The sequence below is a fragment of the Oncorhynchus clarkii genome, chromosome 2, assembly GCF_045791955.1.
Source record: "Oncorhynchus clarkii lewisi isolate Uvic-CL-2024 chromosome 2, UVic_Ocla_1.0, whole genome shotgun sequence".
Classification (NCBI taxonomy): Eukaryota; Metazoa; Chordata; class Actinopteri; order Salmoniformes; family Salmonidae; genus Oncorhynchus; species Oncorhynchus clarkii.
The window spans coordinates 22,997,748-23,021,601 of NC_092148.1; the positions used below are offsets into that span (position 1 = coordinate 22,997,748).

Here is a 23,854-nt window from a genome sequence, read left to right on the forward strand (position 1 = left end):
ATAATCAGCAATGCAAAACAGCAAACAATTACATTTCAGTATTATACTTTATCTGAAAACGAACAACTTTAAAATGAGTAATGTTACAAGGTCTAGCAGACTTGATACTTATTTGTGCTGTGCACACGTTTGTTTGAGAATTGTAAATAAATGAATATATTAATATGAGAGAGAATTCTGTCTACTATTTTCTCTCTAATGTGTATAAAACGATTTAATTTCTGTGAAATAAATATTTGGGAAAAGTTATATGTTGTAATGTTCACCTTTATACAATGCATGAAACATGAATGTGTTATTCTGGGAAAGTACATGTATGAGCTGAGTACTGTACTGTAGATGGGGAAATGGCACTTTATTTCACTCTTCATAACCTCAATACATTTCTCCGCAGCAATACAAATGTTATTTATTTCTTGAATACAACCAATATTATGTTGATGCATACTGTAGGACAATCTAAACGTGTCATGTATTATATGTTATGAAATATAACATGTTATGACATTGTAATAAAGACATACACATTTTCTACTGTCTATTTGATGCTCATTCCTCAATCAACACATTCAACATCCTTCCATCATCCATATTTAGGCCAATCCATATTCTACCTTTAATCATGACAAGCTATGTTTCTCACAGCTACTTAGTGTAACAGAAAACAGAATGCAACATCAGGTTAGCACATCATTGAAGAATAGTTAGTTCTAATATATAATGGGGTGCAAGGTGTATAATGTCACATGATGCTCAGCTAGGAAACCAAAACAAATGTGGGTTGGCGTCTGTACATGAAGAAGAACGCCTGAATCTTTCAGTGACATACATTGACACATTTTGGATTCCAATGGACCGATCACAGATTATGTCTGCTGAACTATGGCCCCCCCTATGTGTACCCACAAACTAAAATCAACTAATAAGTCTTACACCTGGGCCTGCAAAGGAAGGCCATTTCTAGGACACTGGTGACTTCTTAGTGCTCTGTGGCCTCCACCACGGGTATTTTGACCTCTTCTATATCAGCCTTATCTGAATGCCCAGGGTTCAGGTACTGCAGGATGGGGTCTAGGAGGACCTCGACAGCCCAGGAGCGGCGACGCATGGTGCTGGTAGAAGGGAAGGCCAGGGTGTTGAACTCCACAGAGAGAGGCTCTTCATTCTCCAGGCTGTCCTGCATCTGGCTGCCCTGGCGGTCATTGTGTGGGTTGTCTGGGGTTAGCCCAGGGGCTGGGGCGTTGCCTCCACTGGATGAGCTCCTGCAGGAGCGGATTGACAGGCTCTTGCGTCTGAGTGGGCTGCCGTTTCCTTCGTCAAAGTAGTACTCAGTAGTCTCCACCTCAGGCACAACAGCACTGGACGAGCTCCTGCGGGAGCGGGGAGACATGCTCTGGTGTCTGTGTGGGCTCTCATCCTTTGTGTGTGAATTCTTCTCTGCGGTCTCCACCTCGGGTATAACGGTCTCGTCTGAGGATGGTTCAGAGCTCAGGTACTGGAGGATGGGGCCAAGGAGTACCTCGGCAGCCAAGGATCGGCGGCGCAAAGCACTGGTAGAAGAGACCTTCAGGATGTTGAACTCCACAGAGAGAGGCTCTTCATTCCGCATCTGGCTGCCCTGGCGGACGTTTGATGGGTTGCCAGCACTTGATGAGCTTCTGCGGGAGCGAACAGACAGGCTTTTGCATCTGGGTGGGCTCTCGTCTCTGGCTTCTGTGTGGTTCTTGGTGGTCTCCACCTCGGGTACAACAGGCTCGTCTGAGGGTGGCTCAGAGCTAATGTACTGGAGGATGGAACCTAGAAGGACCTCGGCAGCCAAGGAGGGGTGACTCACAGTGCTGGTAGAATGAAGCTCTAGGGGGTCCAGCTCCAGAAAAAGAGGCTGGCCGTCTGGCTTCTGGCTGCCCCGGCGAGAGAGAGGTTGGTCATCTGGCTTCTGGCTGCCCCGGCGAGAGAGAGGCTGGTCATCCGGGTTACCAGCACTTGATGAGCTTCTGTGGGAGTGGGCAGACAGGCTGTTGCGTCTGGATGGGCTCACGTCTCTTGCATCGGAGTAGTACTCAGTGCTCTCCATGGCCTCATCTGAAACTTTCTCGGGGCTCAGGTCCTCAGTGGTCTCCACCTTGGGTATAATGGTCTCATCCGAGGGTGGCTCAGAGCTCAGGTACTGGAGGATGGAGCCAAGGAGGACTTCGGCAGCCGAGGAGGGGCGAAGCACGGTGCTTGTAGAAGGGAGCTCCAGGGGATCTAACTCCATAGAGAGAGGCTGATCCTCTGGCATCTGGCTGCCCCGGCGAGAGAGAGGCTGGTCATCTAGCTTCTGGCTGCCCAGGCGAGAGAGAGGCTGGTCGTCTGGCTTCTGGCTGCCCAGGCGAGAGAGAGGCTGGTCGTCTGGCTTCTGGCTGCCCAGGCAAGAGAGAGGCTGGTCGTCTGGCTTCTGGCTGCCCAGGCAAGAGAGAGGCTGGTCGTCTGGCTTCTGGCTGCCATGGCTGCTGTTGGGCGATTTGGTTGGGGCTGGACTGGGGGCACTGGTTGAGCCCCTTTGAGAGCGGGCATACGAGCTTGTGCGTTTGTGTGGGCGGCCGTCCATGGCCTTGAGAAAGAGGCTATTGGCAGAACTGCGGCGAGTGGTGTCAGAGGACATGGATTCCTGGTGGTTGAGGAAGTCCTCCACATCCTGATCACTTGGCTGCTGGAGCTGAGACAGAGACAGAGATAGAGAGAGAAAGAGAGACAGAGAGAGAGACAGAGAGAGAAAGCGACCGAGATAAAAGGTGGGGGTACACAGGGGATTAAGACTGTGGGGAATATACATACAGAGCGACATATAAGGGCAAATAAAGGAGAGATTAGACGAGGGGAGATGATACAAAGAGGAAGGTTAAGTAACCTAGTAAGGAAGGGTGCAACTATAATCTAGAATGCTCACCATGTTGTAGAGAGGGGTGCTGTTGACCAGCAGCTGCAGTAGGATCTTGCCCAGCTCCTGCAGGTCAGCCACCACAAGCTGCACCTGAGCAGGCAGTCCCAACAACTGCTTGACGGGCCCCAGTTCAGCCAGGACCCGTACCTGGGCCTTCAGCTGGTCCAGGGCCAGCCTCCTCACGACGTCTAGACGCAACACCTGGTACACGTAGAGCAGCTGTAGTCTCTGGAGCACAGAGCCTACCACCTCCAGCAACCTGCTCAGGCCGATCTGATGATACAATGATAAGGCACTTAGCTGAAGACTGACAGACTTATAATGGCAGTTACAGTTGAAGTCAGAAGTTTACATACACCTCAGCCAAATACACTTAAACTCAGTTTTTCACAATTCCTGACATCCTAGTAAATATTCCCTGTTTTAGGTCAGTTAGGAACACCACTTTTTTTTAAGAATGTGAAATGTCAGAATAATAGTAGAGAAAATTATTTATTTCATTCATCACATTCCCTGTGGATCAGAAGTTTGGTAGCATTGCCTTTAAATTGTTTAACTTGGGTCAAACGTTTCAGGTAGCCTTCCACAACCTTCCCACAATAAGTTGGATGGGTGATTTTGGCCCATTCCTCCTGACAGAGCAGGTGTAACTGAGTCAGGTTTGTAGGCCTCCTTGCTTGCACACACTTTTTCAGTTCTGCCTGCAAATGGTCTATGGGGTTGAGGTCAGGGCTTTATGATGGCCACTCCAATACCTTGACTTTGTTGTCCTTCAGCCATTTTGCCACAACTTTGGAAGTATGCTTGGGGTCATAGTCAATTTGGAAGACCCATTTGCAACCAAGCTTTAACTTCCTGACTGATGTCTTGAGATGTTGCTTCAATATATCCACACAATTTTATTTTCTCATGATGTCATCTATTTTGTGAAGTGCACCAGTCCCTCCTGCAGCAAAGACCCCCACAACATGATGCTGCCACCCCGTGCTTCATGGTTGGGATGATGTTCTTCGGCTTGCAAGCCTCCCCCTTTTTCCTCCAAACATAACGATGGTCATTATGGCCAAACAGTTGTATTTTTGTTTCATCAGACCAGAGGACATTTCTCCTAAAAGTACAATCTTTGTCCCCATGTGCAGTTGCAAACCGTAGTCTGGCTGTAACGGCTGTTGGAAGGAGAGGCCCTAGGTGCAGCAGGGTACGTGTTCATGGTAGATTTAATAAAGAAACTGAACACTAGAACAAAAAAACAACAAAGCGGAACAAACAAAAGTTCTGTCTGGTGCAGACACAAAAAAAAGACAGAAAACAACTACTCACAAACACAGGTGGGAACAGGCTACCTAAGTATGGTTCTCAATCAGAGACAACGATTGCCAGCTGCCTGTGATTGGGAACCATACCAGGCCAAACACATAGAAATACAAAACCTAGGCTCCAAAACATAGAATGCCCACCCCAACTCCCGCCCTGACCAAACTAAAACAGAGACATAAAAAAAGGAACTAAGGTCAGGACTTGACACTGGCTTTTTTATGGCTATTCTGGAGCAGTGGCTTTTTCCATGCTGAGCGGCCTTTCAGGTTATATCGATATAGGACTTGTTTTACTGTGAATATAGATACTTTTGTACCTGTTTCTTCCAGCATCTTCACAAGGTCCTTTGCTGTTGTTCTGGGATTGATTTGCACTTCACACCAAAGTATGTTCATCTCTAGGAGACAGAACGCATCTCCTTCCTGAGCGGTATGATGGCTGCGTAGTCCCACAGTGTTGATACTTGCGTACTATTGTTTGTACAGATGAACGTGGTACCTTCAGGCGTTTGGAAATTGCTTCCAAGGATGAACCAGACTTGTAGAGGTCTACAATTTTTTTTCTGAGGTCTTGGCTGATATCTTTTGATTTTCCCATGATGTCAAGCAAAGAGGCACTGAGTTTGAAGGTAGGCCTTGAAATGCATCCACAGGTACACCTCCAATTGACTCAAATTATGTCAATTAGCCTATCAGAAGATTCTAAAGCCATGACATCATTTTCTGTTTAAAGGCACAGTCAACTGAGTGTATGTAAACTTCTGACCCACTGGAATTGTGATACTGTGAGTTATAAGTGAAATAATCTTCCTGTAAAAAATTGTTGGAAAAATTACTTGTGTCATGCACAAAGTAGATGTCAAAATCGACTTGCCAAAACTGTAGTTTGTTAACAAGAAATTTGTGGAGTGGTTGAAAAACAAGTTTTAATGACTCCAACCAAGTGTATGTACATTTCTGACTTCCAACTGTATATGAATTTCATCAGTCTTTGGGGAAATTGTTGAAGGACCCTTTAAAGCGATTTCTCGCCACTATTTGTGAAGTTGAAAAAACAAACATGACAAACTGACAGTCACTGTAAAACTAGTCATTTAGCCATAAAAAGCAACCAATGTCCGTCCACTGCCAAGAGGATGTCATCTGACCTGGAGGACACTTCAATATGACCATTGATGAAATGCGTCATTCTTTTTACATTTGTTCTCTTCTGCATTATAAGATCTGACATATCACATCACTTGTGATGCCTGGCAGCGTATCTTGTTTACCGCAGCAGTAACGTGGAACTAGAAGCAGATCAAATCACACCATCCTCCAGGCTTTTACATGTGAGCTTGCAGTGCGGATCAACAGCTCCAGATAGGCAAACACATTTTACCAAGTCTCTAGAACTAGGCCAAAAGTACCACAGTTTTGGTGGGGAAGACAAAAAGAGGTGGGAGAGGTATTTGGGTCAGCTAAGGGACAGACTATTCCCTTGTGTTCCTGCTGTGTGAAACCAAACCAAGGATTCTGGTGAGGAGACAGGACACTGGCCCAAAGTAGCCTGGGGACAGACTCAGGGCAAACGTAACAATGCAGCATGGTACCTGCTGCCAAATTTCATCAATGTAGGACATCTGAGGACACCACACACACACACACGCAATCGCTGTCTCACACACACACGTTTCTTTCCCAGTGCCTCAGTCTCTATGGGAGAGTGTGCAGGAGCATTAATGAGGGTGTTTGTCTGATGAGGCCGACCCTCATTGGTGGGCTTTCAGCACCAGCCTATTCTCCTCTCTCTCAAGCCAGCAGCCTGCAGCAGCAGTTACAGTCCTTTATCACCAATTACCCCTGGGAAAAATGGGGACTCAGGTCGTTCCATCACAGCACATTACAAGAGGTTCAAGCAAAGAGGCTGCTGGAAACCCTATAGTTGTAAGGGAAAATATATAATATCTCTACCAAATTTCCTAGTGTTACTGTTCATTTTTATATTTTTTTATTCAGTAACTACTTTGACAGCTTCGCTATACACCCAATTTTAGTTCATTGAACCGTAAACCTAAAAATTCATATATTATAAAACAATCCATTGAAATTCTAGTAGTTATTCTTCTCAATGTTCATCCTCTTTCCTAAAAGCCTCCTTGAGGTGACCCATATAGTGACCCTGTTATTGAAAATATCCCCCAATTTCAACTGACCTAAACCCAGCTTGAGCTTCACATCAACAGTAAGCCTCAAAATGAATTAATTTCTAAACATGCCACCATAGTGTTTTTTGTTAGTTTCCACAACTCTTGCATTCAGAGAGCTGTGTATGTTTACTGTCTGTGTCTTATTGGTCCATTAAAGTCTTGCCCCCCAGCCCTCATATCTCCTCATCACTCTGTGTATTTGTCTTTCTGAGTGTGTGCTGCAGGGGCAGTGGTAGGCTCTAAAGCTCACATAGGCCAAATCCCACAGGGACCATTCTCAGGACGGGAGGTAGCTTAGTGGTTAGAGCGCTGGGCCAGTACCTGAAAGGTTGCTGGATCGACTCTCTGAGCTGACAAGGTCAAATCTGTCTTTCTGCCCATGAACAAGGCAGTTAACCCACTGTTCCCCGGTAGTCTGTCATTCTAAATAAGAATTTCTTCTTAACTGACTTGCCTAGTTAAATAAAGGTTAAATATATATATTTGTAATCTTTGTCCCTTTCAAGTTGTTAATTTGGATGGCAGTGGTGCCATTGTCATGATGCTTTTCATGTTGACGTACTATGTATCTCTTGTGGACATTTTTGTTGCAGATTTCATGTCCCTTTCTATCCCTTTCCCTGTGCATGCTCAAAATAAATTCCTCAAAAGATAACAAGGATAACAAAAACGTTATGTGAACTATCTAGCACTCTATTCAAATGTTGTCGTCTCGCTTGTCTCATAAGCTTTCCCTCCCCTCCCTCCCCTCCTTCTGTCCTAGGCCATAGAGTCTGCTATTGCCCCAGGAGATTTGAGTCTGCTACATCTTAATGATGGTTCTCCGTGGTCAGAACTCTGTTCCCAGGTAAGGGTAATACTGAGCCCCAGCCCTCTGCTCATGTAGACAGGAAATGGAGAGAGTGCCCTAGAGCCTTCACAGAGAGCACTGACCATGTCTCTGGGCGCGTAGTCTGCTTCTATTTAACCCAAACCCAATAAAGGCAGAGAGACAGGCGAGGATGTTGTGTTGGTTAGAGAACCTCCTGAGGGACCTAGCATCAAGTGATTACAGAGGAGGTCAACAAAGAGCAGCTGAGGTGCTGCCTGAAAATGCTATGTTTTATTCATCCATTTAAAGTTATTCTGTTGTTTTGTTATTTTATCATTACATTGTTATTATCATTATGTTTTACTTTTAGTGTAAATTATTATATTGTCTGAGTGTTAGACTATTTTAACTGTACATCTAAATGTCTTTAATACCTTGTTCGATTTTGTGCTGTACCCTGATTGAGTAAAGAGGAGGCGGTATAGTTTATCATGATGGATGCGAGGTCTGACAGCAATGAGGAACAGATTGGTGTGTGGAGGAAAACGAGAAGGAAGAGAAAGGTGTAAAAAACAGGGGAGTGAGACACGGAGGGTGGCAAAGCATGGGTGGTTCAGATGAATGAGAGTCATAGTGTGAGAAAGGACGAAGAGGAGAGAGCAGACTGACCTGGGCTAGGACGTGATACGTGTAAAGCAAGAGGCCTGTAGTTGAGGCTACAGGCACAGCCATTGAGAGGGTTCTAGGTGATTCTCACCCTTTCGGTAGCATCCTGTAGCATCATGTTTCTGAGCTTCAGCAGGCGGTGGTACAGCTGCAGGCTCAGACAGAGCAGGAGGCCTCGGAACCGCGTCCACAACCCAGGCTCATCCTCCCCATCTTCATCCTCATACTGCTGTGTCCTCCTCTCCCACTCTAGGCCTGGGGAACACACAGAGGCAAATCAAAATACAAATATAGTGTGGTCAACTCAACAGAAAGATGTAGATGTGTCTTTGTTGCCAAAACCTGCCCTCGGACTGTAGCGTCCAATATTCGAAGAAGACTGGACACAGCCATATTGACAGAGCGAGGTGTTAGGGACATATACTTCCCACTGGGCACACAATGGTTGAATCAACGTTGTTTCCACGTCATTTCAATGAAATGACGTTGAACCAATGTGGAGTAGATGTTGAATTGACGTCTGTGCCCAGTGGGTTACTAGTAGTTGGTTGTATTTGCACGGTAGGCTATGTGTCATTTCTTCCACACAGGCATCACAACTCCTTTCACCCCTTCCAAACACCTCTTCCCCCACACACAGAGCGTCATCAGTGTGACACACTGTCTGATCAACACAGTCTATGCACTCTACAATTACACACCATCATCTAAAAAAACAATCCACCATTCGGCAAAGACTGTGTAAAGTGCACTAGCCCCTCCACCACCCTCCACCAAAACTCACGCAGGGGAGCCGTCAGGGGCATGTACTTGGCCATGGCCTCCTCTGAGCGTGTGAGGATGTCATCCAGGCCCGAGGTGGCTATCTGACCTAGCTGTGACTCCTGCAGAGCCAGGAGGTAGTACCAGGTGGCATCGGTCAGCTTGTCCCAGCGCCCCTGTATCCCATCCAGCTCATCATTCACACGCAGTTGCACGTCATCCAGGGTCAGAAAGAAGGCATCCTTCAGGTGACCCAATACCTGTGGGGAGGATGGGGGGTGGAGGAGAGGAGGGTTGTAGGGAATAGGGTGATAAAGAAGTAGCAGGGTGTTGAGATAATGAAAGAAGTGAAAGATGGCGAGTGAAGTAAAAGGGGGAGGTGGGAGTGGTAGAATAGTTGTAGATGATAAGGTAGAAAGAAAGGGAGAGAGGCAGTTTGGAATTTAGAAAAAGGGAAAAAATAATCCGTCAGAGCAATAGTAGGATGGTATAAATGGAATCCATCCAACATGACTAATGATCAATAGCAGTAACCTTCCACATAGTCTAACGCCATTAAACTTAATGTCAATGTCAACTATTGAAACTCTGGTAATGCATCTAATAGACTATAAAGTGGTGTGAAAGGTCAGTTAATGCTGGAACAATCAGAATGTGTCTCCGATAACAGACCAGTCAGTCAGCCTCACACACTGCATCATCACTCAGTGGGCCAGGCAGAACAGAAACAGAGAGAGAAGACACCCACCTCCTCTGTAGACTGGTGCAGGACGGGAAAGTTCTTTTCCAGCTGGTCCAAGCCCATACAAGCATAGTTATTGACGACCTCAACTGCAATGTGAGGGATGGAAACCAAAAGTTAGAGTTATTTAGTGGTAGCAGTGGCATCCATGTTAAAGTTATTCACATTTGACATTTTATATTTGATGGCAGATGAGAGTTATAAGGCAATAGGGTATAATCAATCAGTAGAGTTTTCAGTATTCAGTGGACTCACTCTGGGGCTCCAGACTAAGTAGGAGGGGGGTGGCACGGAGAATGGCAGCCTGGGACGCATTACGCACCCCAATCTCAGTCACGCCCCCCACCACACCCAGGAGCGGGTAACGGCCCTTTACGCCCATGTAAACTGAAACAACAGTTTTCAGGGCGGAGTCGAAGAGCGGCAGACTAGCCACACGTTTCACGGCGTTGGCCTGGGGATAGAAGGACAATTTACTCCCTTGGAATCAAACGTTTAACCCCTGGTTATTGTTTTTATATATTTTCCAGCTCACCTCAATGTAATGATTATTTGTGTACGACATGTCCTTTTCACCAATCCTGTAAAACAGAATATGTAGAAAGAGTGAATTACCTTAGTGACTGTCAGGCAAACACCTCATAGGGACACGGGGGGCAAAGCAGAATGCCCCAAGCAGTCTTTCCCACATCTGTTTCATAATTACTTCCTTATCTTGATTCTAACACCCTGTTTACATGGTCATGTCAGCTGCTAGGATGCCACAATGATATCAGTTGTTCTATGCTCCTAGCATGGAAATCTAGTTATCCCTTCAATGGGCGCTGACCATACCCAAGGAGGATGACAGTGAACAATGGGAGTCATGAAAGGGAATGAACTGTTCAGCAGTGCTGCAATGAAGAAACCATTTCAAACAATTCTGTAATTAATTTAAGCAACAGTAAGGAACCATAAACCAGAGGTCATCCATCCTTTACATCCAGGTTTTAGTATGATCAAATATTAGGCCACAGCCTAGTGGTATTGACCAGAAACATAAACACAGAAAGCAATTCTGCTCACACTATCAAATTTAAATGAAAATACTGAAAGACAAGACAAATATATGCTTCGAATAAGATCAAGTAAGCAGAGCTTTGGATAGAATTACTGTCAATGATATATATAAAAACTATATGCCAACATAGGCTACCACTAACACCTTGTTGTAGCCCAGGCTAATGACTCCATCTGCCTTAAGATTGACCAACTAGGTAGCCTTGCCTAGGAAAATAAGGAAACATTTCTTGAAAGCTGATAAAGACAATGGAATAACATTCTTACCTCAGATAATTGGAGTTTTAAAGATTTGAAATATATTATGAAATTTAACAAACTCTTCTCCAAGTCTTTATGCAGGTTTGGCTTGCACAACTTTCAATTCAGCCTATCAACTCCTGAGCTTCCAGAGCCGTTCAGCACTAAATAAGTATAGCTGCTGAAGTGCGCGGGTTATGACATCTTTGCAATTTGGAAAGGACACGCATGTGATCGAACTGCGAATCACAGTTTTGCACTCAGCAATTAGAGGAGCATAGCAAATTGACGGTTACCTTGCTTCTGCATTGATATTTCATGCATATTATTAAAAGCAGCCTCTCTATGTATTTTTGTTGTTGTTGCTTGTTTATAGCCTTGTACAGTTTGTAAAGTGCAAACTTGTTATTTTTCTTGTTCTGTGGTGGAATGTCTACAACAGTCACGATAACAGCTGAAAACACCCTCCGGAGGTAGAAGGGTCAGCATTTGAACATCAGGTATTCCAAGACGGCTGAACAGGATTCGGAAGCCTGAGCGCTCAGTCTAAATTAAAGCCTAGGTCTACTACTTAGCCCTTCAAAACTGTACTAGAACCTTAATGTTGAAGTAGGGGCTTTTAATGTCCTATCCCTTGCAACAGTCACTGAATAAATAAATGAAACATGCATAAGTGATTTGATTTCCAAAGCATCATTGGAAACACCATACACCGATTCAATCAGAAAACATGAATAGGCCTACAGGCACAAGATTGAGTCAACTTTCTGTGACTACTGAAATTATTCAGAGATGAAGTTGCTCACGGTCTTAAGAGGGATTGACTCTGACATAGTAGATGATGTTACTTTTGAAAATATTTTTAAAGTACCTGAAAGCTTACTACAACCCTATTAGTCGTCTAGGTAGACTAATACATTAATTAGTGTCTAGATAAACATGGCCAACTATAGCTATGCCACTTAACTCCATGACTTAGGGGTCCTGGTTGGTAGGCTAACATAACATGGGCTCCTGAGTGGTGTAGTGGTCTAAGGCGCTCCATCTCAGTGCTTGAGGCGTCACTACAGAAACCCTGGTTCGATTCCAACTGGCTGTGATTGGGAGTTGCATAGGGCAGTGCACAATTGGCCCAGCGTTGTCTGGGTTTGGCCGGTGTAGGTTGCTATTGTAAATACAAATTTGTTCTTAACTGACTTGCCTAGTTAAATAAAAAACAGCACCATCACTGTACACGGAGCCCCACTTGAGGAGGCTATTCAAGTTCGTCAGCTCTAATGACTCAATTATGTGAACCAGTTTAGAAGTGACGTGTGATGATATGGGAAAAACAACCCAAGAAACTTTCAAGTTAACTCATCTGGGCATTTCCAAAATTTAACAGAAGATGCATTGTGTATCTATGTTCTTAGTTGCCCGAAGCTAATTTCAATGAAATGCCACAGATATCGTTAAGCAGAGTTTCACTGACATTAACAGCTCCTAGCCATAAGACTGCTGAACAGTTCATCAAAAGGGTACCTGGACTATATATATATATACATTCACATTCCTTCACACTCTTCACTCACACTGCTGCTACTCTCTGTTTATTATCTATGCATAGTCATTTTACCCCTACCTACATGTACATATTACCTTAATTACCTTGACTACACCGTAACCCTGCACATTGACTCGGTACCGGTACCTCTTGTACATAGCCTTGTTATTGTTATTTTATTGTGTTACAAATTTTCCTTTAGTTTATTTAACAAGTTTTACTTTTAAATACTCTGCATTGTTGGTTATTAAGGACTCGTAAGTAAGCATTTCAGGGGTAAGGTAGAATTCGGGGGATGTGACAAATAAAATTGGATTTGATGAGGCCTAACTACTTGACCTGAACAAAGAAGGCCGACTGTGGTAAAACGTTTTTTATTTTCTACACTATTACTTCCATTTTCCCAGATCTAAACCATTATAGAGCAAAGGAGACATCTTTATTCAACTTCATTCCCACATTCAAGAACATTTTCATGTTTTCTTTCTAATAAAACAATCCTTCTATCACAGTTGAAGGCTGATTCTTAGTTTAGAGGGAAAGATACTAGCTTAAGGTAAAGGTTATTCACATAATATACTTTCTCTTATTTCAAGCCAAATCAGAAATTTATATAATTTCAGTTTCCAAGGAGTGGAATGCACTTGACATGAATGGACTTCTGTATAGTGGAAGTTCCCAGAAGCCATGCTGAATTTCACAGATGACTCCATGTCAAATCTGACCATAATTCTATCCTCCTGACTCCTGCTTACAAGCAGGAAAGCAGGAAGCACCAGTGACTCGGTCTATAAAAAAGTGATCAGATGAAGCAGATGCTAAGCTACAGGACTGTTTTGCTAACACAGACTGGAATATGTTCTGGGATTCTTCTGATGGAATTGAGGAGTACACCACATCAGTCACTGGCTTCATCAATAAGTGCATTGATGGCGTTGTCCCCACAGTGACTGTACGTACATACCCCAACCAGAAGCCATGGATTACAGGCAACATCACTGAGCTAAAGGGTAGAGCTGTCGCTTTCAAGGAGCAGGACACTAAACTGGAAGCTTATACGAAATCCCGCTATGCCCTCTGATGAACCATCAAACAGGCAAAGCGTCAATACAGGACTAGAAAGGAATCGTACTACACCAGCTCTGACGCTCGTCGGACGTGGCAGGGCTTGCAAACTATTACAGACTACAAAGGGAAGCACAGCTAAGAGCTGGCCAGTGACACGAGCCTACCAGATGAGCTAAATTACTTCTATGCTCGGGTCTATGCTCAGACCACCATAGTCCCTGTGCCCAAGAACACTAAGGTAACCTGCCTAAATGACTACCGACCAGTAGCACTCGCGTCTGTAGCCATTTTTTGCATACTGCCCCAACAGATCCACAGATGATGCAATCTCTATTGCACTCCACACTGCCCTTTCACACATGGACAAAAGGAACACCTATGGGGCCTCCCGGGTGGCGCAGTGGTTAAGGGCGCTGTACTGCAGCGCCAGCTGTGCCATCAGAGTCCTGGGTTCGCGCCCAGGCTCTGTCGTAACCGGCCGCGACCGGGAGGTCCGTGGGGCGACGCACAATTGGCCTAGCATCGCCCGGGTTAGGGAGGGTTTGGTCGGTAGGGGTGTCCTTGTCTCATCGCGCACCAGCGACTCCTGTGGCGGGCTGGGCGCAGTGTACGCTAGCCAAGGTGGCCAGGTGCACAGTGTTTCCTCCGGCGCATTGGTGCGGCTGGCTTCCGGGTTGGATGTGCGCTGTGTTAAAGAAGCAGCGGCTTGGTTGGTTGTGTATCGGAGGACGCATGACTTTCAACCTTCGTCTCTCCCGAGCCTGTACGGGAGTTGTAGCGATGAGACAAGATAGTAGCTACTACAACAATTGGATACTACGAAATTGGGGAGAAAAATGGGTAAAAAAAAATAAAAAAAAGGAACACCTATGTGAGAATGCTAGTCATTGACTACAGCTCACCTTTAAACACCAGTAGTGCCCTCAAAGCTCATCACTAAGCTAAGGACACCTCCCTCTGCAACTGGATCCTGTACTTGCTGAAGGGGCCGCCCCCAAGTTGTAAGGGTAGGTAACAACACATCCGCCACGCTGATCCTCAACACGGGGGCTCCCCAGGGGTGCGTGCTCAGTCCTCTCCTGTACTCCCTGTTCACTCATGACTGCACGGCCAGGCACGACTCCAACGGCATCATTAAGTTTGCTGATGACACAACAGTGGTAGTGGCCTGATCACCGACAAAAACGAGACAGCCAATAGGGAGGAGGTCAGAGACCTGACAGTGTGGTGCAAGGACAACAACCTCAATGTGATCAGACAAAGGAGATGATTGTGGACTACAGGAAAAGGAGGACCGAGCACAACCCCATTCTCATCGACTGGGGCCAAACTTCCTGCCATCCAGGACCTCTATAGGAAGGCCCTAAACATTGTTAAGGAGTCCAGCCACCCTAGTCATAGACTGTTCACTTCGCTACCACACGGCAAGCAGTACCGGAGCACCAAGTCGAGATCCAAGATGCTTCTAAATAGCTTCTACCCCAAGCCATAAGACTCCTGAACGCTAATCAAAGGGCTACCCAGATCCTATTTTACACTGCTACAACTCTGTTATTATCTATTGTATATTATCTATGTCACTTTAATAACTCTACCTACAGTACTGTTCAAAAGTTTGGGGTCACTTAGAAATGTTTTATAGAATATCTACATAGGCATACAGAGGCCCGTTATCAGCAACCATCACTCCTGTGTTCCAATGACACGTTGTGTTAGCTAATTCAAGTTTATCATTTTAAAAGTCTAATTGATCATTAGAAAACCATTTTGCAATCATGTTAGCACAGCTGAAAACTGTTGTTCTGATTAAAGAAGCAATAAAACTGGCCATCTTTGGTCTAGTTAAGTATCTGGAGCATCAGCATTTGTGGGTTCGATTACAGGCTCAAAATGGTCAGAAACAAATAACTTTCTTCTGAAACTTGTCAGTCTATTCTTGTTCTGAATGAAGGCTGTTCCATGCGAGAAATGACCAAGAAACTTAAGATCTTGTACAATGCTGTGTACTACTCTCTTCACAGAACAGTGCAAACTGGCCCTAACCAGAATAGAAAGAGGAGTGAGAGGCCCCAGTGCACAACTGAGCAAAAGTACATTAGAGTGTCTAGTTTGAGAATAGATAAATAGATAAATAGTACCCGCATAACACCAGTCTCAACTTCAACAGTGAAGATGCGACTCTGGGATGCTGGCATTCTAGGCAGAGTTCCTCGGTTCAGTGTCTGGGTTCTTTTGTCCATTTTAATCTTTTCTTTTTATTGGCCAGTCTGAGATATGACTTTTTCTTTGCAACTCTGCCTAGAAGTCCACCTGTTGTATTCAGCGCATGTGGCAAATAAAATGTGATTTTATCCCCCCCAAAAGCATGGAAGATGTCCTTGTTGCAGCACATGGGTAACATATCCACAGGCCACATAATAGCTTCTTCCTTAAAAGTAATGAAGATCAAATAAAGTCCATGTGACATGACCCTAAAAAGTGGTGTAAATGCATTAACACAGAAATGATAGATTTTTGTGCTTTTATGGGATAAATAGAGTCATAAGACCAATGGTCTTTATGAGCTCAAATGAAAAGAGGAACTGTACACTAAAGATTCATATTGGCAGGTGTCTTATCTTAATTTTATTTTCTTCAAACAATACAAAACAAAACATACACAGAGGCTACAAAAGACAACATGCAGAAGCACACAAACATCAACTACATCACTCCTGCCCAGACCCACCTGTTCCCACCTATCGCCAGTGCCTGCACTACTCTCTGCCACATATCCTTGAATAACACCATTTTGTTCCTCTCCATCGCCTACGTTCTTTCAATATTCAGATAATGACGCATATGATTTTTACATTGTCTTAACGATGAAGCCACAGCCACGGTAACAATAGGGATCCCTAAACTACGGGCGAACGATCTGTCTATAAAATTCCCAGCCGCGCCTGAATCAACGAGCACCTTATGCTGGGAATGCAAGAAAAACTCAGGGAAAGAAACATACAAAAACATGTGTGCAACAGAGGGTTCTGGGTGAGAAGGGTGCCGGCTCACCCGGGATGACGCCAGAGTGCCCTGCCTGCTGCGTCCGCAGGTAGCCAGAAGGTTATCCAGCCAAATGGACAGATACACCAGCTGGTCGAAAGTGAGAGTGTTGTCCCTGCAGGCCAACTCCCGACAGGCGTCCTCGCACAAACTACTGCAGCGATAGTGGTTGATCAGGGCCCTATCGTTCCATCCCGTGCCGGCGGCCAGGGTCCGAAAATCCATGGCGAACTCCTGGGCGCTCTTCGTCCCCTGCCTCAGATGGAAGAGATGTTGAAATCCTCTAAATGGTCCAGCGCTGCATCTCCTTCTCCCCACACGGCATTGTCCCACTCCAATGCTTTCCCAGAGAGGCATGAGACGAGGGCGGACACCTTCTCACGACAAAAAACCCGTCGTGCATCAAGCAACGCGCGCACAAGCACTTACAATAAACAATCCCACACAAAGACATGGGGGGGAACAGAGGGTTAAATACACAACAAATTATTGCGGGAATTGAAACCATGTGTGAGAAAAAAAAGACAAAACACATGGAAAATGAAAAGTGGATCGATGATGGCTAGAATACCGGCGACGCAACCGCCGAGTGCCACCCGAACAAGGAGAGGACCCGAATGAGGCGGAAGTCGTGACACTACTTAATTCTGTCATGGAAATAAATGTATTTGCAATTACCGTCATTTACGGTTTCTATGCCTTTAGTTTTCCATGTGGACCATTTTATTGGTGGATTATGAAAAGCTATCCAATGATTGTTCCATAGGGTTGTGATTGATAGTGATATTGGAGTGATATTTATTATTGTATAGTTCGTTACATGTTCTTCTATATTGTTATAGTGTTCTTAACTTTGAAGTTATTCATGTTCTTATCTTTATCATTTGAAAATAGACACGTGAAAAGATTCTGGGGGTATGCAAATCTTCAATATCTGATTCAGAGGGGTTGGGTTAAATGTGGAAGACACATTTCAGTTGAATGCATTCAGTTGTACAACTGACTAGGTATCCCCCTTTCCCTTTCCCTTAACCCTTTTTTACTCATTGTTCTTCTTTAGTGCATTTATCAATATGTCTCAAGTAAAAGCCTTGGGTGGCAAGGTGATACAATTGCAAGTCAGACTTAGAGAGATTTTATTTGCCCACATTAAATGCATCTGCTTTGATATGGTTGAGTAATGGGATAGAGTTATCTTTATATATTTGTTGTTTGTTGTCATTTATTAAGCATCTTAAGTATTTGATGTTTTTTTGTGGTCCACAAAGGATTGCATGAGTTGTTATTTTATGAGTCCTGTCTAATTCTTTCTGCAAGCAGTTCAATTGCCAGCGATAACAGAAAGGGGGAGAGAGGACATCCCTGTCTTGTGCCCCTTTCTAAAGCAATTTCGTCCGATAATGTTCTATTTGTGTACATGTATATTTTTGCTTCAGGATATTTGGGTGGCCTTTTCTCTGTCCTCTACTTTTTACATTTATGTATATAATACATTTCGGGTCTTGATGATGCGCTCTGTTCATTCCCCATAATCTGTTTGTTTTTGTGTGTAATTATGCATGATACAGGAGAATGATCTCATATGCCATGGCTTTTTGAACCCAGTAAATTGTTGAGTGGATTTTTTGGGGGGAAAAAATGAACTCAATTCTTGAATAGCTTTTCTTACTATCAGATAAGAGGAGTAGTTTTGTAGTTGGGAATAACAATCTCCAGGTGTCCTGTAAATTATTTGAAGCTATGACATATTTTAGCCTCGTTGGAGGCTCCTTGAATTTGCCTTTTTTTATTGCTATGTTGGTTTAAGTGGCCACATGAGTGATTTAGGTTTCCATATAAAACAATAGCTTCTGTCTGGATTCGATCGAATATAGCTTGAATTCCATCTAACAACACCAGATTTGCCCCGGGGGATGTACAATTAAATCAATGTGTATTATTCACTATGTAAGGTACAATTCAACATTAGAAAACAGCCTTCTTGGTCCGTGTGCTGGGATGTAAGGGGAAAAGGTGTATTCTTATTTCCTAATGGTAGGAAGCAGCATAGGCCTCAACAACACAGCTCCTCTTTAAATCTTAAATTTCTCCTTATTTTTAAATGTAACTCTTGCAGCAAAACCACATCTGCTGACAATCTCTTTAAATATTCAAGAACTTTGTGCTTTTTTTGCCATCATGGAGCCTGTGCGCATTCCATGTAATAAGTTGACTTTTGTTGGTCTTTACTTGTATAGAATCAAAATGAACCTTGTCTGTTCCATTTATCATTGAAGAATCAGATAACACATTTTAGCAGACATGTCATATAAGGGCGGTGGACATAGTATTAATGAATAGTTATTGTATACTTTACCAATATAGAACATGTGAACATGTATACTGGCCAGACATTAAACAGAGAACACACAAAACAAAAACAAAAAAACATGAAATAAAGTACTTCTTTGTACTTTGAGCTGCTGTGCCTTTTTAGGGCATTTAAGCTCCAACTCCTCTCCTAATGTATCAAAAATCTGTGAATTATGTCATTGCAAATACATTGGAGAATGACTGCCACTTAAATCCTTTGATCAGTTTGTAATACCTTGTGAATTCAATTAAAGTATAGTGGCTGGTGGGCTCTACTTGAGGAGAGTGGGTCCACCAAGAGACCAAATCAAATCAAATCAAATTGTATTTGTCACATACACATGGTTAGCAGATGTTAATGCGGGTGTAGCGAAATGCTTCTGCTTCTAGTTCCGACAATGCAGTAATATCCAACGAGTAATCTAACCTAACAATTTCACAACAATTCCCTTATACACACAAGTGTAAAGGAATGAATAAGAATATGTACATAAAAATATATGAATGAGTGATGGTATAGAACGGCATAGGCAAGATGCAGTAGATGGTATAGAGTACAGTATATACATATGAGATGAGTAATGTAGGGTATGTAAACATATAAATTGGCATCGTTAAAGTGGCTAGTGATACATTACATCAAGATGCAGTAGATGGTATAGAGTACAGTATATACATATGAGATGAGTAATGTAGGGTATGTAAACATATAAAAGTGGCATTGTTTAAAGTGGCTAGTGATACATTACATCAAAATGGCAAGATGTAGTAGATGGTATAGAGAAGGACTTTGTGACCGAAGTGAGATGAGTGAAGGGCGGCAACACACATACTTCAAAGAAGTGTCTGATGCCCTACTAGCCACCCCGTCCCAATCTCCACTCAATAACCAATAACCACCATTGAATCTAAGCTATCAAGGCAAACAAGGACTAATAATAAATGGCCCAGCATCGTCCGTGTTTGACGTGCCTAGTTAAATAAAGTTTAAATAAAAACATGTTTTTTTTTTTATGACTTGACATCGTCTCCTAATCTGTCCAGAACTTTTATTCATTTTACAGCAGGTTTTAAAGTCACAAAAATAAATACAAATACATTGCAGTATAGATAAATCCTTCCTTCCCTCTCTCCCAACCCAAATGTATCCCTCTGCCCCTCTCCCTCCCAGTTTTCCTCCACCTTTATCCCACCCAAACCAAGCTTGTCCCAACCTCCCATCTTTTCCCACTCTTGCCCACCCAAGCTAAGCTTGTCCCTACCTCCCATCCTTACCCAACCAAGCCAAGCTTGTCCCAACCTCCCATCTTTCCCACCCTCTCAGACACACCATCTATCCATCTACTAACTAATCCATTATCATACATTCCCACACAACATATACTCTATGCATCCACACACCCATTCTCTACCACCCTCCTACACATATTCATATTTACCATCCCTCACACACACACACACACACACACACACACACACACACACACACACACACACACACACACACACACACACACACACACACACACACACACACACACACACACACACACACACACACACACACACACACACATCTACACTCACACCCATACATACATACATACATGGAAGAGTTATTGAAATACATGCTATATTTCCAGCCAGGTCATCCATGATACAAGTCAGTATTCGACATCCATCCATGTCTGAGGGAATTAGGAGATGATGTGGAAACCTGCCACTAGGGTCAACAGTGAGCGCTGTTAAGTAGGTTTACGTTTTGCTAGCGTGTTGTCGACGGGGAATTGTCTAGAATTTCATTGAATGCTGTAGCGTTAAGATTTCTCTACACTGGAACTAAGGGGCCTGGCCCGAACCATGAAAAACAGACCCAGACCATTTTTCCTCCTCCACCAAACTTTTACAGTTGGCACTATGCATAGGGACAGGTAGTATTCTCTTGGCATCCGTCAAACCCAGACTCTTCCGTCAGACTGTCAGATGGTGCAGCGTGATTCATCACTCCAGATGGTGCAGTGTGATTCATCACTCCAGATGGTGCAGCGTGATTCATCACTTCAGATGGTGCAGCGTGATTCATCACTCCAGATGGTGCAGCGTGATTCATCACTCCAGATGGTGCAACGTGATTCATCACTCCAGATGGTGCAGCGTGATTCATCACTCCAGATGGTGCAATGTGATTCATCACTCCAGATGGTGCAGCGTGATTCCTCACTCCAGATGGTGCAGCGTGATTCATCACTCCAGAGAACGCATTTCCACTGTTCCAGAGTCCAGTGGCGACAAGCTTTACACCACTCCAGCCGACACTTGGCATTACGAATGGTGATATCAGGTTTGTGTATGTATGGCTGCTCAGCCATGGTAACCCATTTCATAAAGCTCTCAATGACAGTTCTTGTGCTGTTGCTTCAAGATTCAGTTTGGAACTTGGTAGTAAGCGTTGCAACTGATTTTTTTCGCGCTACACACTTTTGCACTTGGTGGTCCCATTCTGACAGCTTGTGTGGCCTACCACTTCGCAGCTGAGGCGTTGTTGCTCCTAGATGTTTCCACTTCACAATAACAGCGTTTACAATTGACCGGGGCAGCTCTAGCAGGGCAGAAATTTGACAAACTGACTTGTTGGAAAGGTGGCCTCCTATGACGGTGCCACGTTGAAAGTCTCTGAGCTCTTCAGTAAGGCCATTCAACTGCCAACGTTTGTCTATGGAGATTGCATGGCGGTGTGCTCGATTTTATACACCTGTCAGCAACGGGTGTGGCTGAAATAGCCAAATCCAGGAATGTCCACATACTTTTGTATATATAGTATAAAGTCCACCTTCTTAACCTTTAAAATATCTGGGTTCTGCTCGTGAAAGGCAACCCCTGCAGTCTGCATTGAAGCCCTATGCACCACCATGGACTCTTCAGGAGCACCATTCGAACCCTCAATCCTTTTAACAGCCGTTGCAAATGAAATACTCTGGACAGCCCTGACTTTGGCCACCTCATTCTCTTTCACACTTGTCAGGCAATTGTTGGTCAATTTAGTAATACAATTGTAGGCAGAAGTTGGTACAGAGTCCTGTATATAATATACATTTTGCAGAACCTGGAGAGAGCTAAGACATCCTGTAACTCATATAGCCTCCCCAGTCTTCCTTGTGTGACTTTCCCTGGCAACAACATTTTAATAAATCTAACCTCCCCCTGACAGCAGCAACCGTCTTGTCAGCAATTAAAAGCTCAGAAGTGGGTTTGACCGAAACTTGACCTTTCATCACAAGTTTTGGGTCATAACATGGTGAATGAGTCTAAGCATCTTCTGACAGGTGGCCGTTTTCAACAGGCCTGCGGCAGCCTTGTGTTCTCAGAAAACCAGTCGTATTCTCAGAACCTCAGATAGCCAGGTGGGGCCCAGACAAGAGGAGTATGAACTATAAGGGCACAAGGTGAGACCCAGATGCAGATGGTTTGAGTCTTTGAAATTTATTATAACCAAAAGGGGTAGGCAAGAGAATGGTCGTGGAGAGGCAAAAAGTCAAAACCAGTTCAGAGTCCAGGAGGTACAGTGTGGCAGGCAGGCTCAAGGTCAGGGCAGGCAGAATGGTCAGGCAGGTGGGTAAAGTCCAGAAAACAGGCAAGGGTCAAAACCGGGAGGACTAGTAAAAGAGAATAGAAAAGGCAGGACCACAGGAAAAACACTCTGGTTGACTTGGAACATACAAGACAAACTGGCACAGAGACAGGGAACACAGGGATAAAAACACCAGGGATAACAAGCAAAACCTGGAGCGGGTGGAGACAATGACAAGGACAGGTGAAACTGATCAGGGTTTGACAACAAACGTAGGCGGTTTCCACCTTCTGATAGTGTCTGAAGGGTACAACACTCAAAACAGGGGTTAACACACAGAGGTCTCCTGAAGAGGAGACAGTTTATCATAAAACAATTAACCCTTTAAAAGGTATAAGGCCTTGGTTTAACCCCTTCACATTCCAAAGACATGGCTCCATGATTCCCACCACAATTGCAACTTGTCACATTTTGATCACTTTTAAAACACAAAAAAAAATGTGAAAATCTAACCCTAAACGTTGTTTCAACCAGTCAAATCACGTTCGTATGTATTCCTCAGAGATCCTAGAACGTAACCAGACTTCACTATATCATTAGGTGTGTAGTATATCCTATAGGACACCAAATTTGATCAGAGAGCGATGCCTTCATGGCACGCCGATGACGCGGGCGGTCTTCACTTGATCGACTCTAACTTTGTCAAATATTCACTAATCGTGGGCAAACAACGCTAGCTAGATAGCCAATGAGCTGAGCTTTACGGGAGCATCCGGAAACCCTGTATCTGTCGCAAAATGTACCTGCCGCAAAATGTACCTGCTAACCTTGTGCGACAGCATGCCTTTACCTTTTGGACAAAAATTATACGAATATTCAGAGTTATGAAGTTATGAAAACTGGTTGTTTTACAAATGTTGAACTTATAATATGGCTATTAATACTGGAAAAGCTCAATCAAAGTCCAAGTATACAGATTTGACGATATTCTTGTAGAAAAATGCAATATGAATGCAAATGTCTCCTTCACGATTTGCCCAAATGTACCTGGGTGACACACTAAATGTCATGTAGTTCGCTCATACTTCAAGTTATCTGTCTGACACTTTGCATATACACTGCTACCATCTTGTGGACACCATCGGAATTACAAGCAGAGTGATGGCTGGAACTGGGACCTTTCTGTTGCATTTCAAAGTTGGTGTATTTTTTTCTAACCGATCTACTGGGTTATATTCTCCTACATTCAATTCACATTTCCACAAAATTCAAAGTGTTTCCTTTCAAATGGTACCAAGAATATGCATATCCTTTCTTCAGGGCCTGAGCTACAGGCAGTTAGATTTGGGTATGTCATTTTAGGCGAAAATTGAAAAAAAGGGAGCTATCCCTAAGATTTATTAATGTAGCTCAGTTATGAGGAGTGTGTGAGTGTGTGTACATGCTTACAAGCCTGTGTGGAAGCATGCCTCCATGCATGTATGTCAAGATTCTGGTGATGTAAAGCTGTTTTTAAAAATTAGCTGCAAACATTGGAGTATAACATTTTATTTGCACGTTGAATGACTGTTAA

General features: G+C 43.8%; 1 protein-coding gene across 1 annotated transcript; it reads right to left on the reverse strand.

Moving 5' to 3' along the window:
* Positions 1 to 244: 244 nt before the first annotated feature.
* On the reverse strand, positions 245 to 9,986 carry LOC139376930 (perilipin 6). Its single transcript, XM_071119945.1, has 7 exons — positions 9,945 to 9,986; positions 9,665 to 9,863; positions 9,416 to 9,498; positions 8,690 to 8,927; positions 7,997 to 8,160; positions 2,930 to 3,196; positions 245 to 2,698 (listed from the first exon to the last, which is right to left on the reverse strand). The coding sequence occupies exons 1-7, from the start codon at positions 9,972 to 9,974 to the stop codon at positions 980 to 982; spliced, it is 2,700 nt and encodes an 899-aa protein (XP_070976046.1). The 5' UTR covers positions 9,975 to 9,986; the 3' UTR covers positions 245 to 979.
* Between the last annotated feature and the right edge of the window lie 13,868 nt (positions 9,987 to 23,854).

Coding starts and splice junctions, on each gene's coding strand:
- LOC139376930 (XM_071119945.1), bottom strand. CDS start 9,974: ATGTCGTACACAAATAATCATTACATTGAG. Junction 9,499..9,664: donor ACTTAGTCTGGAGCCCCAGA/GTGAGTCCACTG, acceptor CTCACATTGCAG/TTGAGGTCGTCAATAACTAT. Junction 8,928..9,415: donor TGCACCAGTCTACAGAGGAG/GTGGGTGTCTTC, acceptor TCCTCCCCACAG/GTATTGGGTCACCTGAAGGA.